General features: G+C 40.4%; 1 protein-coding gene across 4 annotated transcripts in view; it reads left to right on the top strand.

The window, feature by feature from the left end:
• The window catches only part of atp11a (ATPase phospholipid transporting 11A), an 85,075-nt gene that overhangs the window by 52,957 nt on the left and 13,015 nt on the right, over positions 1-19,103 (top strand). For 3 of the 4 annotated variants that reach the window (XM_066661161.1, XM_066661164.1, XM_066661163.1), the window contains exons 13-26: positions 385-558; positions 3,297-3,463; positions 4,589-4,660; positions 5,886-5,959; positions 6,634-6,737; positions 8,417-8,598; positions 11,227-11,478; positions 11,670-11,844; positions 15,170-15,272; positions 15,598-15,743; positions 16,024-16,083; positions 16,221-16,348; positions 18,225-18,360; positions 19,007-19,030. In XM_066661161.1, coding sequence (XP_066517258.1) covers positions 385-558; positions 3,297-3,463; positions 4,589-4,660; positions 5,886-5,959; positions 6,634-6,737; positions 8,417-8,598; positions 11,227-11,478; positions 11,670-11,844; positions 15,170-15,272; positions 15,598-15,743; positions 16,024-16,083; positions 16,221-16,348; positions 18,225-18,360; positions 19,007-19,030 — 1,797 coding nt within the window. The remainder of the gene's footprint in view (positions 1-384; positions 559-3,296; positions 3,464-4,588; positions 4,661-5,885; positions 5,960-6,633; positions 6,738-8,416; positions 8,599-11,226; positions 11,479-11,669; positions 11,845-15,169; positions 15,273-15,597; positions 15,744-16,023; positions 16,084-16,220; positions 16,349-18,224; positions 18,361-19,006; positions 19,031-19,103) is intronic. The other variant, XM_066661162.1, reaches the window with a different exon arrangement.

Here is a 19,103-nt window from a genome sequence, read left to right on the forward strand (position 1 = left end):
AGTCAGTCGTGATAAATGGGCATCCTGCTCTCAAAGTGTGTTGTGTTTATCTCAGTCTTTTAGCCCCAAACTTCTCTAACACCCTACCTTCAGGTTCCTGCCTGTTACTTTGTGTCTATAGTCTACAGGTAATTAAGTGCATTGTTTGGTGGAGGAATTGTTGTTGTGTGTATAACTTATAATCAATTCTTTACTGAATATTTCATCATCACATCATGCCATATAATTATTTATCAATGTATGTTTCAACAGGTAAAAAGCACTAACAATAATGTGTTAGAGTAATTAATGCTGTAGGAGGGTTGGTGCTATGCAAAGTTTTCCTTCCTGCTTACAGTGATGTCATAAGTGTTCAGTCCCTTTGTTCTCTGTGTTTTTCCCCAGGTGGAGTATGTGTTCACTGATAAAACAGGAACTCTGACAGAAAACAACATGGAATTTATCGAGTGCTGTGTGGATGGCCATGTGTACGTACCTCATGCCATTTGCAACGGTCAGATCATGTCAGGAGCTTCCAGCATAGACATGATCGACTCTTCACCCAGCGCTGAGGGAAAGGTGGGATTTTATCACTTCAAGACACATACATTCCACATTTGCAGGTGGTGCAATGACACCAACAATGAGTTAAAATTGAGTAGGCATGATGCCCATTTGATTGCACTCATTGTTGGCAATATTAGCCATCATTTCCTTGCTCTGTATTTCTAAGCTTTACCAAGTCTGGTTCTCAGAGGAGGTCACATTAAAGCCTGTACGTTCATATTGTCACGGAAAATAAAAAGGTTATTCTATATGAGCCACTGGCATTTGAATCTAACATTCCCCCCTGTGCCTTAAGCCATGTTGTTATTACACTCTGCTCAGATCTTCTCCTTCAAAAGTTTGTTGAAATTTTCATGAGGAAAATGTCAAACTGCTTTTGCATAAAACAATTCGTGTGACACTAGGCTACATTAGCCTGCAGAAAGGAGGAGATTTTAAATTAGCTATTTGTGCTTTTGTAATTAGAAGTCTCAGAAATCCTTCTGATTTAGTGCACTTGATTAGTTGGAAGAAGAAGAGAAAACCTACTGATTCAGCGACTGCTTCTTTTATAAGTATGTTTTGCGTCACTGGGCTTTCAGATGTTTTCTAAGCACAGGGACATGTATTCAAATTACTATTTGTGGTTAAAGACTGCATAGTTTCTCTCTGAATTTATATTGGAAGACCAGATATCCCTTAGCCAACTACAGCTGCAACTTAAAATTGCCATAAATTCAGAACCTATGGATTTTTATGTATAGTTTTCAGTAGAAGAGAAGATTTACCTCAATGGAATGACTCTTTTTACACTGCACTAATCCAATCTCTCTGCTGTAAAAGAACACAGATTAATTCAGCCTTATTTTCAGTGATAAATCATCTTTACTGACATGACAAATGAACGCAAGCGATTAAGAAAAGGTCTCGCTGCAGAACTCTCAAAGTACATTCAGATCCACTCCTCCGCAATTATACTTTTAAATGTGGTCATTTCATAAGAAGGTTACATCAGGCTAATCCCGAGTCGTCTGTTAGCTGGAGAATTCTCACTCCGTCTGACTGCTCCATTATCTGCTAATGACATTTAAAGGTAATGGATCCACTGCAGTTCCACTGTGTGGAGAAGCTTCATTATTATGTTTGTTCAGTGTCTACATGGTGCACTGTGGTTTCAAACGTTGACTGTATAAAAAGTGGCAAAGGTTTGGACTGGTTTAAAATGGCAGATGCATTTTTTAGTGAAATGAGACATGCACAGAGAACACACTTCTGCATATTCTTCATCAGAATAAAGTCATGTTACAAATAAAAAAAAATGTCTTTATCAGGATGGACCCAGGTCCAGATATCAGCTGATTTTTGAGGAAATGCACGGTTCTGTCATTAGCTAAAGTTACTTTGCTTTTTAGGAGCTAGGAAGCCTCCTCATTTATTTATATATAAATGCCCAGTAAACAAGGAACGTCCCTGGACGTTCAAAATAGGTCTAAAAGTAGTCTGTCCGTCAAGGACATATTTTAAACGTCAATGGACGTCCAAAATCCATCTTAATAAGTTAGTTAAGTGGTGACCAATCGATAACGTCAGTGGACGTCCAAAACGCGTTTTATACAAGTAATTTATTTCGGGACCAATTAATAACGTCAATGGACGTCCAAAATCCATCTTAATAAGTTAGTTAAGTGGTGACCAATCGATAACGTCAGTGGACGTCCAAAACGCGTTTTATACAAGTAATTTATTTCGGGACCAATTAATAACGTCAATGGACGTCCAAAACACGTCTAATAGTCGTCTTTTCAATGTCTGTGTTTGGATGTCTTTTCAACTTTCATTTTCAACCTTAAGAGAACGTTGATTAGACGGCAGTCATTACGTTATTTCAACGTTGAATCAACGGCTAATTGTTTACTGGGTGTATATAAATGTGTATATATATGAATATATTTTCCTCCTTGAACTCATTGTCACTTCTTTCAGGTCGTATAAGGACTCAGACAGTTGATCATGTGTTTATAAAGAGAGCAGAAACGGGCTCCAGTGACATGGGTGTGGCTGTGGCATTATACCAACTCTTCTTTTATTGAGTTCTTACTTTGGAAAAAGCAGAGGCAATATGATACCCTTTACAAAATCAGTTAACACCATGGATGATATCATAGAGAGAGGTGTATTTAGAAGGACTGCAGTTCCACCTGCTCATAGAACATGCAAAAACTGTTGTCTAGTTTTTCACTCTTCTTTCTTTTTATTTGTATTATAACTAAATAATTTGCGTTTTTTTTTTTTTTTTTAAAGAAATCTGCATTAAGGATTCTTTCACCCAGTCATTCTAAGTGTGACCGCTTCACCCTGATCATAATCGCAGTCTATCTGGAGCCTACCCTGAATCATTAGGGGCCAAGCAGAAACACACCCTGGACCATAGGCTATCAGTTCATTCAGAGGCAGTCTAATTCAAAGTGGCTTTCAACATTAAAAGAACAGTCAGTTATTTTCTCCAGTGATTCTTCTTCATGTTATGAAACAGCTGTTGCCTATTAGCCATCTATTAGCCTGGATATGTCAGGAATTGTGGCTGCCCCAGGTGGGGGACCAGCTGTATGAAGCATAAACAAATTAATTCAGGGAATACAAAGCAGTGTGATTCTTCATTCTGAGTGTTGTAATTCAGAAACAAAATAAACATACTAATTGCTCCTTTAATGGTGACGCTTCAGTGGCAAGATGTGTGTCGTGACATTTATTAGTTTGCTGTGTATTTTCAGGAGCATGAGGAGCTGTTTTTCCGGGCACTGTGTTTGTGTCACACGGTGCAGGTGAAAGAGGAGGAAACTGTGGACGGCATTAAGAGGGGACTTCACCAGGGGAAATCAACGTCCTTTTACATCTCCTCTTCCCCTGATGAGGTGGCACTGGTGGAGGGCATGAAGAGGTGAGAAAACACACACTCCGAGTCAAGCCTACATCTATAATGCATACACACACTACAGAGAAATGTTATCTGGAGTAAACTATCACTGTGATGGTATCCTCTAGGGATGGGCGGTATCCGCATTTTTCATACCGTCTCAAAATATTATCTCGGTATACGGTATTATCGTGGGGGGAGGGGGTGCTCTGTCAGGCTGAGCTCAGCCTTATACCTGTGAGCAGGAAGTTGAGTGAATTTAGATAAACACAGCCCAACAGTGCACACCGACACACGTCTTGACGATAAAAACCCGTTTCTGAGAAAGCAAACTTCAGCAGCTGGTGCTGAGGGAACAGGAAGGTTTGAAAATAAGCGAAATAAGAAGGTGTACACTGTTTAGAAGCACAGCTGGTGCTAACGGACACTTGTGGTTTAGGACCCCACAGTAGATTTTTCAGCGAATTGAGCCCCAAAACACACATATTTAGAGGATAAAGCCATATAAATTTGAGCACAAAGTCGAGTGAAGGATTTTCTGAGTATTTTGTCTGTTTACAGCTTTCTTCCTTTCTCTTTTAACCCAAACTTAGAGCTAAATTTACAACTGCGGTGGGCTACTGGGCTTGTGTTCCTCCCCCCCACCCGTTTTCAGACCGTGACATCAGCAGTCATTGAGCTCCCACAGCGCCCCCTCCCTGTGGCTCTCTTAAATTCACATGAACATTTTAGCCGACATTTAAAGACACAGAACCGAAATTTGACACACCACTCACACGTCATAAACACCGCCCTCGTTTTAAGATACCGTTCACATTTTTAAACACCGCGGTATATGGTATTATCGTTATACCGCCCAACCCTAGTATCCTCACTGAAGGGTATGTCATTAATGGGGCAACATTACATTGCAGAGACATTATTTTAAGTTGCACAGATGCTTCTCTGTTTTGAGTTAAGGTGTAGATTGAATATAATAACACTGTTAAACCTTAAAGACCCACATTTTTAGGTCATGTACATACATGCAGTAATTGTGGGTATCTGGCCTGTACAGTCCATTGTTTGTTCCAGTTTGACCTCAGCATGTAAAGAATGACACTGATGTTACCATCTTGTTTCCCACTGCTTGGTGTCTCTGTTCCTCAGGCTGGGCTTCACCTACATGCGCTTGAAAGACAACCACATGGAGATTCTCAACAGGGAGGATGAGATTGAGAGGTGAGCCTCTAAGTATAATGTTTATATATTTTTTAACCCACTGGCTTTGGGAGCTGGTCAAATCAAAGCACTTGATATAAGTTCATGAACAAAGATGTTTTGAATGACATACTTTTGGGTTCTAAGTAGAATCACAACAATGATTTGATGAATAATGTCAATTATCAAACGCAGTAATGAATATATCCCCACTTTAAATTTTTAATTTGCATTCTCAGTGATATTCAATTTAAAGTGACTTACTGTGTAAACTGAAGAGGGCATGAGTTTAATGGTGATGTATCTACCTGTGTGCATTATATTACTGTTCTTAGTGTTGTATGTGTGTGTTGTGGTGGCTTTGGAAGCATGAGCAGTAAAACTGTCAGTCATGCTGCAAATTAACTGGCCAATTTGAACAGGGGTTTGTGTGTGTGAAAATGTGTGTGTCCTTTCTCTACCCTTGAGGACTGAGTGCATGTCTGTAGCTGGTAATTAGCTCCACAACATGGTGCCCTACAGATGAGTGTGTTAGTCTCTCTCTCTCTCCCTCTCCCTCTCCTCTAGACTACACCACCTGTTCCTGTCTCTGCCCTCTACCTGTGTTTGTGTGTGTGTTTAACCTTGTATGCTACTTACATTATCAGGTTCAGATATGTAAAATTGGTGCGGCACGGTGGCGCAGCATGTAGTGTCACAGTCACACAGCTCCAGGGACCTGGAGGTTGTGGGTTCGAGTCTTGCTACGAGTGACTGTCTGTGAGGAGTTTGGTGTGTTCTCCCCGTGTCTGTCTGGGTTTCCTCCCACAGTCACTCTGGGTGACTCCCTGTGTGCGCGTGGGTTTCCTCCGGGTGACTGTCTGTGAGGAGTGTGGTGTGTTCTCCCTGTGTCTGTGTGGGTTTCCTCCGGGTGCTCTGGTTTCCTCCCACAGTCCAAAAACACACATTGGTAGGTGAATTGACGACTCAAAAAAAAAAAAAAAAAAAAGTGTCCATAGGTGTGAGAGTGTGTGTTGCCCTGTGAAGGACTGGCGCCCCCTCCAGGGTGTATTCCCGCCTTGCGCCCAATGATTCCGCGTAGGCTCTGGACCCACTGCCGCCCTGAACTGGATAAGGGTTACAGATGATGAACGAATGAATAAATGAATGTATGTCTATGTCAGATGTTCATGTGCATCTGCAAAATACAATAAAGAAATGCAAATACTTGATTCGCTTACAGTTTTGTCTGTGTGCACTTTTTCAGGTTTGAGTTGCTGGAGGTGTTAAACTTCGACTCTGTGAGAAGGCGAATGAGTGTTATAGTCAGGTCCAGCTCAGGTAAGAGGGTTTACACCCCACTATACTGCCCACTATACTGCCCTAGCCTATATTACAACACGAAATCTCAGTTCTGAAATCGTTTTTTTTTTTTTGTCGATTTTTAGTTTACTACATTGTTTGAACACAGCAGCTATCTTTCACACTGTGTGAAAATTTAATGACAAATGACCAATAGAAATGCTCCAAAATTACTTGGAATCTTTGTATTTATTTATTTATTTATTTATCATTTTCTTACATTGTCTTCCATTGAAACTTAAGATTTTTTTTTCCGTTCTCCTGTAAAGTTACTATTTTGGGAGATACCTGTTTTTAATTGGACAGTGACGATACACTCCTTATACACCCATATGAGACATTTTTTTTGTAAATTGGTTTACGGTCATTAAATGATTTGGGATCCAGTTCTCTCTGTTTCCTCTGTATTCTTAGAAATAGGCCAATACTTTTTTTAGAAATGGATTAGTCTGTGGCTAGCATATTAACATGACCTACATGTCACAGATATAAACATGGGAGAAATACAACAGTAATTATAAAAGTAATAAATAATAATCATGCATAAATTGATTATTTAAATCAGTTGACTGAGCTGTTGCTGGTTTGTAATGTGTTGTTTGTATTTTCACGGCTAATTGTCTGTGTTTTTGTTTTTTCTGTGCTGATCTCAGGGGAGTTGTACCTGTTCTGTAAAGGTGCCGACTCTTCTATTTTCCCAAGGGTCATCTCTGGGAAAGTGGACCAGGTCCGGGCACGAGTAGAGCACAATGCTGTGGTGAGCAAAAAAAAACAACAAAAAAATTCAAAAGATCCTCTTTTATCATTTTGCCCAAAGAGGTTATTTATAGCTTGCATCCGTTACCATGGTAGAACCTTCAGGAACCTTGTGCGGTATGTTTTTTGGGAGGAGCTTTTGCTTTTTTTGGGAGTTTCGTGATGTACTCTGACTCATCAGGGGGGAATATAGGCTTTGTTCTACAAAGGAAAGTATCTGCAATGTCATATTTCTTTTTATTTTTTCCTGTTGTGCAGGTGCTTACTTTTTATTTATTTATTTATTTATTTATTTTAAATATTATACTTACATTTTTCAAAATTCTGCTTAGTAGTTTATATAGTTATATATAATTTATTGAAGGCATTTGACACTGCCCCACACTATTGTCTTAAGAGCTTAGCTAGTGTTTTATAAAGAATCTCAGAGGTGGAATAATGGCTTGGATCAGAACTGAGAAGTGATGTGGTTTAGTTGGATGTACTGGGTGTACTGTACCTAAATGCACCTCCCATAAATGTCTACACCGATGGACCATAATATTAAATGACCTTCTTTTATCTACACACACTGTCCAGTTGATCATATCCACTTACCTTATAGGTGCACTCCGTGGTTCTACAAAAAGTCAAAGCTCATCTATTGCTGCACAGTTTGTTTTGGCCGTCCTCTGGTCCTTCATCAGTGGTCACTGGACTGGTCGCTGTTGAACTATTCAGTCCAGCAGTGGCATGGAGGTTCCACTTAACACTCTCAGTTGTATATGTGTATTTAGAAATACAGCTATATGCCTTGTATCTGTGCATCACATCACAGATATATGCTTTTAATACTGATGTTAACTGTGACAGTTAACTACACTATATATACACCTGTAAAATATTCTTATTTTGAATTTAACTAGTAGTTCTCAATGTATCAAATCTATATTTAACTCTGTGATCACTATAAAGAGGCTGGAAAGCTGTTCTCAGTTCAGCACTCTGTTTTTCAGTTTTGGCCCAGGTTAAGTGTATATTCAGGTTTGTCCCTCATATGAATATGTGAAACTACTGGAAGCAGTGTTGGGATTTTTGACTTTCTCTCTTTCTCTCTCTCTGCTCTGGTGTTGACAGTTTTTGGCCGGGACAATTGCCAGTACCCCCTGGCAGGGGTTGACATAATTTTGGAGAGGGCTCAGTTGCCTTTAGCTTCGGCCCTGACCAGTGCATGTGGTTTCCATAGTGACAGTGTTTATTTTCTGAGATAGGGGGCCAGATACAGTAGAAGCTAAATAAAGTTAGCTAGCATGCTAATGTGACCTACACTGAAGCACTGATTAGCACTGACTAGACTAAATGATGTTGCTCTTTCCATAATTTAAGCTAAAAGCTTCTGCAGAACTGTTATTTGGTGAACTGTATTTTCAAGCTGAAGTAGTTTAGGGTTCAAATCAGGACCCCTAAAAATTAGGGGTTTGACTACCCATTCTATATGTCTTTTTTGTTTCTGTAAACCTTTTTGTTTTTCTCATTAGTAGAAAAAAAATATTTGAAATTTCTCATAAATATTTGCCAGCACTAAAATGTGTTATGTTAAAGGTTCAGTTTGAGAGAGAATGGTGTTACGTGAACCTTTGATTCTAGCTTGTGTATCAGAGGTGAATGACAGTGTGTTTAACTTTCCTGTGTCTTTATTAGGAGGGATTGCGGACCCTTTGCGTGGCCTATAAGAAGCTGAGTTGGGAGGAGTATGAGCAGGTGTGTCATCGTCTCAGCAGTGCTAAGCTGGCTCTGCAGGACCGAGACAAGAAGCTGGCTGAGGCTTATGACGTCATCGAAAGAGACTTTATCCTCCTAGGAGCCACAGCTGTCGAGGACAGGTGTGTCATGACTCAGAAAGTCAGGATCAGAATCAAAAAAAAAAAGTGGATCTGGATTCAGACTGGATCTGAATCATCTTTGATTTGTTTGTTCATTGAATGGCTCTATGTCAGTGGTTTTCACTCTTGTTTCTGAGCCACTGTTGGTAGTGTTTGTCAAATCACTTCTTCAGAAAGACATTTATAAAAGTCCCTCTCCACACTTTCTCTGGATAGAATCCCTGCAGCCATTTTGAAGGGCAATTACCTACTTACCTTCTTTATTCTCTAAAAGGCTTGGTTTGACTCAAATGCGAATGTCTATAAAACTGTTCCGTTCAGGCAGTGCCATATTCTCTTAAAGATAATGTTTCCCAAAATGGCTCTTTGACTTAAGGTAGTAGGAGAACCATTTTTGGGAACATTGCAAGGTTTGAAAAGAATGTCTTTCTGTTTTTGGCATTGTTTTCTTTAAAACCTCATGACGAAGAGCTACTTTCACTACATATAGTGTCTGATTGTAGCTATTGTATTTGGGATTATGTAAGATGCCACTTGCGTTCCAGAATTGACAGCTTTCACAGTTACTTTTTTACATCACAGCAAACAGAATGTGAATTGGGTATGTTCCTATCTGATGGGCACATACATTTAAGATAAATAAAACAACAGCAGCAGAAAATGCATTAATTCAGATTTATTTTGGTTTTAGGACACAAATAATATTCTCATTTCTGACAGCACTGTGGTGATTTATGTTGTTTATCAGCAGATGATAAAATTTCACATTCATGACAGGCCTAATCTAGGGCAACTGTTTGTTTTACTTAATGCTGGATATGCTCCATGCTCACACTTCCCTCAGCACTCATTACATATGTATAACGCTGATACCAAGTGCAGGAGCTCAGAAGAGAAGAAATGGAACAAAGAGGGGACAATACACTGAAGCAGATTAGATAAGTAATTTCTAACTGAACTTATCAATTAAGAGGAGAAGGTAGTCCAAGACCAGCCAGATTTTCTTCTGAAGTCAATAGATGTCATAAGAGCTATTAATGTATTCATTTTATCAGCAGTTGGCAGGCGACCACTTGACTTCCATTGACACCTTCACTGGTGTTGACATCATTGTGAAGCTCTATCAAGTCCCGCGTCAGATACAGGAACACGTGAGCTCTATAAGCAGTCGGTTGTTCACATTAATTGCACAGCCGGTCAATAGAGTCCGTCCGGTAGGCTTAGCTGTCAGCGATTAACGATGGGATAAAGTAATTAGAGCCCCTCTGGAATCGATCAGAGTCCTAGAATGGAAAGTGCCTCTGACAAAGTGGTGATATCGTCTGATGCTCGTATTTCTTTGTCAAGACGCAAATCATATATGAAGTTATCAGTCAGTATATTTAGAGATCTCGGGGGTGGGAATGTGGTTTCTGTAGCTGCAGAGTCCAGTTTGTCATGTTGTGTATCAGTGCTTGGTAGATGGAGCTACTTTTCATGTTATTTTTTAATAAATTGTTTTTCGAAAGAGTCTAAATATTATGAAACCAATCTTGAAGTTTTAGGAATTATATGGAATACGGTTACATATACAACTGGGCAATCATTTTGCCTAAGTTCAGGGTTTTTTTTTGGTATAGCTGTATAGATATATAGATAAAACAGCAGTGCAGTTACTACACAATGCTAATTGTTGTAAAACACCTTCACATTATCTACCTTAGATGGTACATCAGTAAAAAACTCGAGAATCAAACTTCTGACACCAAAGATATCTTGTCTAAAGAAAGGGAAATGTGTGTGAAATCAAATTCTCACCAAACTACTCATTTTAAAGGCTGTGTTGTAAAAACCCAGTGAGATTTGCTCAAGTAATTGGACGTTAAATAAAGGGTTGAGAATTTCACACAATGTCAGCCAAAGGTACGGAGGTGAAGTAGAGTGGGGCTGTTGCAGTCTGAACTGGCAGCTGTTCTCTTGAAATGGCAGTGCTGCAGGCAGTCCGCAGTGGGGGGATTGTGCAGTAATTGTCTGGCAGTGGTGCAGGGCTGTGAATCCTCACTGCTGTGCAGCTTAATTACACAGTGTACTAGCCTGTGACACCACTGTAGAGCTAGCCATTAAAAGAGAACCCCTCCCAGAAATGCTGACAATGCTAGCAGCAAGTAAAGTCCACCGGTTAGCGCACTACCACTCATGTGTTTGCAATAGCTTACAAGTGACTCCACCCCATTTGCCCCACAACTGTAGATACAGATGCTAATGTGGGAACATATGTTATATGAGTGCTTTGTCATTGTATAACATGAATAAAGCAGTGTTCTGTTGTAATGTTTAGTGTATTGTTTACTGCTTAATTTTGGCTGCCTACCTTTGTGCGCTATGAATTATATGAATAATGGCTTCAGCTCCCAAATGTGTATTGAATTTCTAGTTATTTTGGACCATAAGCTTCCTGTGTAACATTAAATAACATCCATGCCTCAGAACCATAGTTTCATGACTTATGCAGTGAAGTATTTAGGGAGTAGGGAGCCATTAGAGATTCAGCCTTAGACTTGCCCGCAATAAGTCATTCACATTTTCCTCCCAGAAATATTGTCCCTTGTTTTCTCTAAGTGGTCTGATGGTGTTCTCGCTCTGTTACAGGCTCCAGGACAAAGCAGCGGACACCATTGAGTCTCTGCACAAGGCTGGGATGAAGGTGTGGGTGTTGACGGGTGACAAGATGGAGACTGCTGCAGCTACCTGCTATGCCAGCAAGCTTTTCCACCGCAACACACAGATCCTGGAGCTCACCACCAAACGCACAGAGGAGCAGAGTCTGCATGATGTGCTGTTTGACCTCAGCAGGACAGTGCTCCGACACCACGGCAGCATGACCAGAGACACATACACAGGGTCAGTGCACTGGTAGAGATGAGGGCGTAGTCAAACTGGGCAATAAGCATTCGTAACTTTCAGAGTTAAATATATTTTTATTGGTCGTATTTAAAAACTCTGATTATTCCATTAGTTTTAAAGAAGATCTTGATTGATAGCTACTAATATAACTGATTTAACCATAGAATATTGTGTGTGTGTGTGTGTAGACTTTCTGGTGATTTTCAGGACTACGGGCTGATTATTGATGGAGCGACACTGTCTGCAGTGATGAAGCCGTCTCAGGGTGGCAGTGGAGGAAACTATAAAGAGATTTTTTTGGATATTTGCAGAAACTGCAGCGCTGTGCTCTGCTGCCGAATGGCACCACTCCAGAAAGCACAGGTAACTCGGCGCATGACCTCAAATGTGACTGCTATACATGTCTGATTTACAGCTGATTCACAGCTGATTGCACTGGAGCTGCCAGGCTAATACATGTAATTAGGTAATCTTCATGTTTTAAACCACTGTTGAGTTGCTGAGTTGCTGTATTTGCTTATGTGATTACCTGCTGACCCACTGTGCCACTCAGTGTCAGTAGTGTGGCAGTCACACAGCTCCAGGGTCCTGGGATTGTGGGCTCAAGCCCCGCTCTGGGTGACTGTCTGTGAGGAGTGTGTTGTGTTTTCCCTGTGTCTGCGTGGGTTTTCTCCGGGTGACTGTCTGTGAGGAGTGTGGTGTGTTCTCCCTGTGTCTGCATGGGTTTCCTCCGGGTGACTGTGAGGAGTGTGGTGTGTTCTCCCTGTGTCTGCGTGGGTGTCCTCCTGGTGACTGTCTGTGAGGAGTGTGGTGTGTTCTCCGTGTCTGCATGGGTTTCCTCCGGGTGACTGTCTGTGAGGAGTGTGGTGTGTTCTCCCTGTGCCTGCGTGGGTTTCCTCCAGGTGACTGTCTGTGAGGAGTGTGTTGTGTTCTCCCTGTGTCTGTGTGGGTTTCCTCCGGGTTACTGTCTGTGAGGAGTGTGGTGTGTTCTCCCTGTGTCTGTGTGGGTTTCCTCCGGGTGACTGTCTGTGAGGAGTGTGTTGTGTTCTCCCTGTGTCTGCGTGGGTTTCCTCCTACAGTCCAAAAACACACGTTGATAGATGGATTGGCGACTTAAAAATGTGTGTGTAGGTGTATGTTGCCCTGTGCAGGACTGGCGCCCCCTCCAGGGAGTGTTCCTGCCTTCTAGACCCACCGTGACCCTAAACTAGATAAGTGCTTACAGACAATGAATAAACAAATTAATTACTGACACTGTAGCTGGGAACAAAAATGTAATGCTTCTTAATATTGTTCCCAATATATTTATTAATATACACCCATTACTACATTTCAGGCCTGCAACATTTTGCAAAAAAACAAAATTGGGATTGGAGCAAATTAGGCCTAGAATTGAAGTTTTAAAAACAATTGGTTTCACACAGGTAACGACAACTGCTGATTTTAATAATAATTTGACACAAAAGCAGTTCATGATCTTCAGTTTTTCAACGAATACATGAGAATATCATTGAAATGTTTAGAAAACAATGTTCCACAAAGAAAGATCAAAAGGGATTTGCATATTTCTCCTGCTGCAGTGCAGAATGTCATTAAAAGATTAATAAAATTGAGAGGAATTTCCAAGCATAAAGGGCAAGTGTGTGAGACTGAGCTGAACGTATGATTTTCGATCCCTGCATCAAGAACTGTCAACTTTTTTTTGGAATGTGGAAATATATTAACAAATTAAATCAAGTTCACCAGACAGAACATGAAATATGTTGGGTTCATACGGTTTACAATGAAATGAAAGTCAAAGTAACTCTAAGAAACCCTTTTTTTTTATTATTTACATTTCCCATACTGCTCCAATTTTTTAAACAATTTGGGGTTGTAGTTTCCATCTAGGTATTTTGATGACCATTTTGGATTCTTTGTTGAATTACAGTTGATGGAAGCAAACATTTAATCTAGACATACAGTACTGTGCAAGTACTCTGGGCACCAGAGAATGAGATTTAAAAAGCTATTTATCTGAGCAGTATGTGGTTATCATCCAATACCTAGTTTTAGCGGGTAATAAATAATGATTTTAAATAATGTGTACTGTTGATTTAACAAATTCATGCAAATCAAGGAGAATCTGAACAAAGCTTTGTTCTTCAAACTCACTAATACTTTAAAGAAAAAAAGATCTTATATTTCTTATTTGTTTTATATTATTATTTAATTGTATTTACTGTGATTATATATAACTTTATACCAGCCCCACGCTCACTGAGAAGGCATTAGTTTAAATATATATAATTATCTTAGGTGCCTAAGGCCTCTGCACCGTACTGTATATCCACTGAGGAATTGTGTATATGAAGTTTGACCCAATATATTTTGGCTGAAAGCAATGGAGAAGAATTTTGGCCAACTATTCCTTTAATATCACAGATGTTATGCTTTTATTGTCATCCTGCTGACTCGACTTATTTCTGCTGACTGGATCGAAACAGTATGACCCCAGACGAATTATGGCCCCGTTCATTTCCCTCTTAACTTATCTCTCTCTCTCTCTTCCTCCCTCTCTCACTCTGCTTTATTTGGGCTCTCCTTGTATTGATTAGTTATTTATTATTGATTGGGCTGTCAGTAACTAGTATTATATGCATCTGAGAGACATTCACATTTTCAAAAATGCTTTTAAATTTATCTGACCAAGTTGACCATTAACTTTCGAGCTGTTTCCATCTTTCCAAAAAACTGATTTGTTAACTATTAAACCTAATTACTTTATTCATCCTGATAATTGTAATCAACAGTGATTAGTTGATGAGAATGTTGATAATGGTTCTGTACATTATCTTCTTATAGTCAGTAACAATCTTAGTGTTAATTTATCATTCATTATCTGTAACCCTTATCCAGTTCAGGGTCGCGGTGGGTCCAGATCCTACCTGGAATCATTGGGCACAAGGCGGGAATACACCCTGGAGGGGGCGCCAGTCCTTCACAGGGCAACACACACACACACACACACACTCACACCTACGGACACTTTTGAGTCACCAATCCACCTACCAATGTGTGTTTTTGGACTGTGGGAGGAAACCGGAGCACCCGGAGGAAACCCACACAGACACAGGGGGAACACACCAGAGGAAACCCACGTAGACACAGGGTAAACAAACCACACTCCTCACAGACAGTCACTTGGAGGAAAACCACACAGACAGAGAGAACACACCACACTACTCACAGACAGTCACCTGGAGGAAAATCACACAGACACAGAGAGAACACACCACACTCCTCACAGACAGTCACCCGGAGGAAAACCACACAGACAGAGAACACACCACACTCCTCACAGACAGTCACCCGGAGGAAAACCACACAGACAGAGAGAACACACCACACTACTCACAGACAGTCACCTGGAGGAAAACCACACAGACACAGAGAGAACACACCACACTCCTCACAGACAGTCACCCAGAGCAGGAATCGAACCCACAACCCTATAGGCCCCTGGAGCTGTGTGACTGCGACATTAACCTGCTGCGCCACCGTGCCGCCCCAATCTTAGTGTTGATATGATATATTTAATGAAGTATATGTAAAAGATCCCTAGACGGTCTTAAAAATAAAGAGTTTGTTAATGTCTTTGCTCTTGTTTTTGATCCTGAAATTGAAACCATTTTGTGTGTTGTTACAGATTGTTAAGCTGATCAAAGCCTCCAAAGAGCATCCCATCACTCTGGCTATTGGGGACGGGGCCAATGACGTCAGTATGATTCTGGAGGCTCATGTGGGCATAGGTAAGCCTGACTGGACTGTCCTGCAGAAACTATAGGAGAACAGGTTTCCCCTCAAATCACTGCTGTCTTCATAACTACAAAGACATTCTCTTACACCTGGCGTAGTGACCATCTTGGTTAAGCCCGTCTCAAATCTCAAACAAAGTAGCTCACTTACTATGTGTGTAAGCACATAATCCTATTAGCATTTTTAAAAAGCCTTTATTTTGTCTGGTCAGTTATTTTATTGTTCTGCTAAACCACTTTACAGGTAGTTTGCATTTAGACATTATATCACTTCCAGTCAAAATGACTTCCATACTCTCCTGCTCACTCTTCCCCCCAGGCATCATGGGTAAGGAGGGGCGTCAAGCGGCCCGTAATAGCGACTATGCAATCCCAAAATTCAAACACCTTAAAAAGATGCTGCTGGTGCATGGACACTACTACTACATCAGAATATCTGAGCTGGTGCAATACTTCTTTTACAAGGTAAGGGTCCTGTACACAACAATTGCATTAAAATAAAATGTCATGGATTTGTTTTTGTTATGTAGCTGCTGTACTTACCAAGCCTTCACAATGAAATCTAATACCATTTATTTTGTTTAGTTTGTCCATTCTGAGCTTTTGTCTACCACAAGGCCAATTTTGATGCTATTTAAAGCCTCTGAGTTCACGCTTACACGCTTGAAAGTGTGAGGTGTTATGCTCACTTGGGACTGTAGCTACTGATGATCTATAGGTGTTTATCTCTCTCTCTCTCTTCCAGAATGTGTGCTTCATCTTTCCTCAGTTCCTTTATCAGTTCTTCTGTGGCTTCTCGCAGCAGGTAAGCATTCAGCATCCACAGACCTTTCTAAATGTTTGAAAGGCACAGTGGGAGAATGCTGAAGTGTTTACATTTCTTCTCTGGATAATGCCTCTTTGCCTGTTAAATATTCTGTCATCATTTTTGTCCTCTTACAGCCATTATACGACACAGCATATCTTACTCTGTACAATATCAGCTTCACCTCCCTGCCCATCCTGCTGTACAGTCTTATTGAGCAGCACATCAACATGGACATCCTAAAACGGGACCCCTCGCTATACAGGTGAGACATGACCAGATCAGATTACTCTGACCTCCTCCTCCAACTGTCGGAGTGAGCGGAACAGTTAGAGCAATAGACTTATTTTACGTGGCTGCCATCTTGTAAAAAAAAAAGACTGAAGGGAAACGATCCTGTAGGCGACAGTGAATAGTCATGGTGTGAACAGTTTGTCTTAGGGCTGTTGTTTTATAGGCAGTGTAGTTTTGTCTTGCCCTACAATCACATAGAGGCCTGCGTAAGGCATGAATCTTTGGCTTCTACACTCAAATAGTGCGGTAAATATTAGATAAAATGTCATTAAACTTATGACTAAATGTCACTGGTTTTATATTTGAAATAAAGTTTGCCATTTTAATAATATAGGAGACATTATTTCTTGAGCTACATAGTGCAATCGCTAAAGAATAAGACAGCTGATTTTGTTGGTGGTAAGGCAACAAAGGAAATTTAACACACTTTTGCACGTGGATGGCTTTGATCTTTTGGGACTTGCAACTTTCTATCTTTGGCCTTCTCTCTGTGAGCTGTGTATAAATCCTTGTCTATATGTAGGCTATTTATACTCACCATATCCTCATTTTGAGATCAGGACTTGGTTGCTGTCACAGCCACACACACACACACACACACACACACACACCCTGAAATGGGTCAGAGCAGATGAGTAAATGGAAAGAGAGCAGATGGAAGATTGTTTCTTGGCTCTCTGACTAGAAGAGTGATAACAGCAAGGCTGCTAATAAAAGCGTTTATTGCACTTTATTCCCCCTCTGTCTCACTTCTTCATATTCACTTTTGCTTATGAAACACTTACTAATGATTATGAAATCATTAAATGGCCCAGTTTTAACAAGTGTTTTGTTTATGTTTGATTCATTTCGATCGCAATGAACTGATGCTACTCATTTGAGAGCGGCGTGATTAAAAGTTTATACTTCCCTTGTGAAGATATATTGGGACATTCCTTATTGTTTGTTCCACTTCTAATGCTTCTGCTTTGACTACAGTTTGCAGGTGACTGCAGTAGCCAAGTAGGAGGCAGTAGCTGTTCTCATTGGCACTGTTTAGTAATTTGCCCCTTTCTTTGACTCCATTCAAAGTTTATTCATGCTTGCTTATTATTGTGTTGGAGCCTAGAGTGGTCTGATACGCTGGCTCATATTATTAATCTTTCCATGAAGGCTTTGTTTGTTCAGCCCTTTGCTTTATTCTGGTGATCGATACATTATTTTCCTCTCGCTCGTGGGCGTAATTGCACACAAACGGTCTCTCTTACTTGGAGGCAGGAAAAACAAGGCTGGCTTTTGGCCTCATCTAGGTCTGTAGCACTGTAGCTTTACCACTTTTTTAAGTGTTTAATCAATCTGCTGCTGTTAGAGACTATGTAGTAGTATACCATACAAAAGTGTAACTTTGGGCATTGATGAGTTTCAACAGGAAGGGTGAGTATTTTGGCAGTTGGTTTTCATGGCGGAGATTAAATGTACAGAGTGGGCCATTTATATGGATACACATTAATAAAATGGGAATGGTTAGTGATATTAACTTCCTGTTTGTGGCACATTAGTATATGGGAGGGGTGGAAAGTTTTCAAGATGGGTGTTGACCATGGCGACCATTTTGAAATCGGCCATTTTGGATCCAACTTTTGTGTTTTCCAATGAGAGGAAGGTCATGTGACACATCAAACTTATAGGGAATTTCACAAGAAAAACAATGGTGTGTTTGGTTAACGTAACTTTATTCACTTTATTCATCACCATGGGTTCAGGGAAATCCCTGTTTTCAGAAAGAAAACTGTACCTATATAATGTATATTGGCTGTATTCTTAGGTCTTACTCATATATGCTTGTGTTGTTTTTTTCTGCTCTTCAGAGATATTGCAAAGAACTCACTACTGAAATGGCCCATCTTTGTTTATTGGACATTTCTGGGGGTCTTTGATGCAGTGGTCTTCTTTTTTGGTGCGTTTTTCCTGTTTGACAACACCACCTTCACCAGCAATGGACAGGTAACAGTCTCATTTCTAAGTCCATGGGCCATTTTTTGTTTAGTTTGTGTTTTTATTTAATGACCCACAGTCTTCTTGTATTGTTTCATTTCTCCATTGAGATATTCAGCGCGAGTGGGTGTGAAAGATTTCCTGGATGAACGTGTTTGTGCGTGTGGCGTGTGATTGGTGGGTTGAAGCGCTGGTTGTAATGGTTCTCTTGCTTGTTTGTGGTAAAGTGAAGGCCGGGAGCTAGCTTCGCAGACTTATTCGTCTGTCCTCCTTTGTTTTTGCACACGTTTCTATAACCATTACGGGAGCTTCTCCGTGTTCATGTATACCACACAAAGCATGCTGCGTAATCAGACATCTTTCTCTGTGCCATTCAGTTCAATCATATTAATCTTTTTGGATTGCTTTTTTTGCCTGTTTTTGGTTTGATTTTTAAGTTTTATAACATCCTAATTTTTTCTTTGCTTTCTTGCCCTACCCTTTTCTTCCCCTTCCCTCCTCCTCCTCCTCCCTTCTCTGGTTGATTTGTTTATTTATTTCTCTCTCTTTCTGTTTCTTCTTTTTCTTCTTTCTCTTTTCCTCTACTTCTGCCTTTCCTGTTGTCTTCCTTTTTTGTTTTTGCTTTTTTCCTTTTTGCTTCTCTTCCTTTCCTCAGCTAATGGCCACCAACACACAGATGGTAAGCCTATCCCTATCTGTCTCTCATCCTCTTTTTAGTTTTAGTTTGGTCCGTTTCTACTCCCTGTCCCCCC

This window comes from Hoplias malabaricus, chromosome 2 (assembly GCF_029633855.1).
Source record: "Hoplias malabaricus isolate fHopMal1 chromosome 2, fHopMal1.hap1, whole genome shotgun sequence".
Lineage (NCBI taxonomy): Eukaryota > Metazoa > Chordata > Actinopteri > Characiformes > Erythrinidae > Hoplias > Hoplias malabaricus.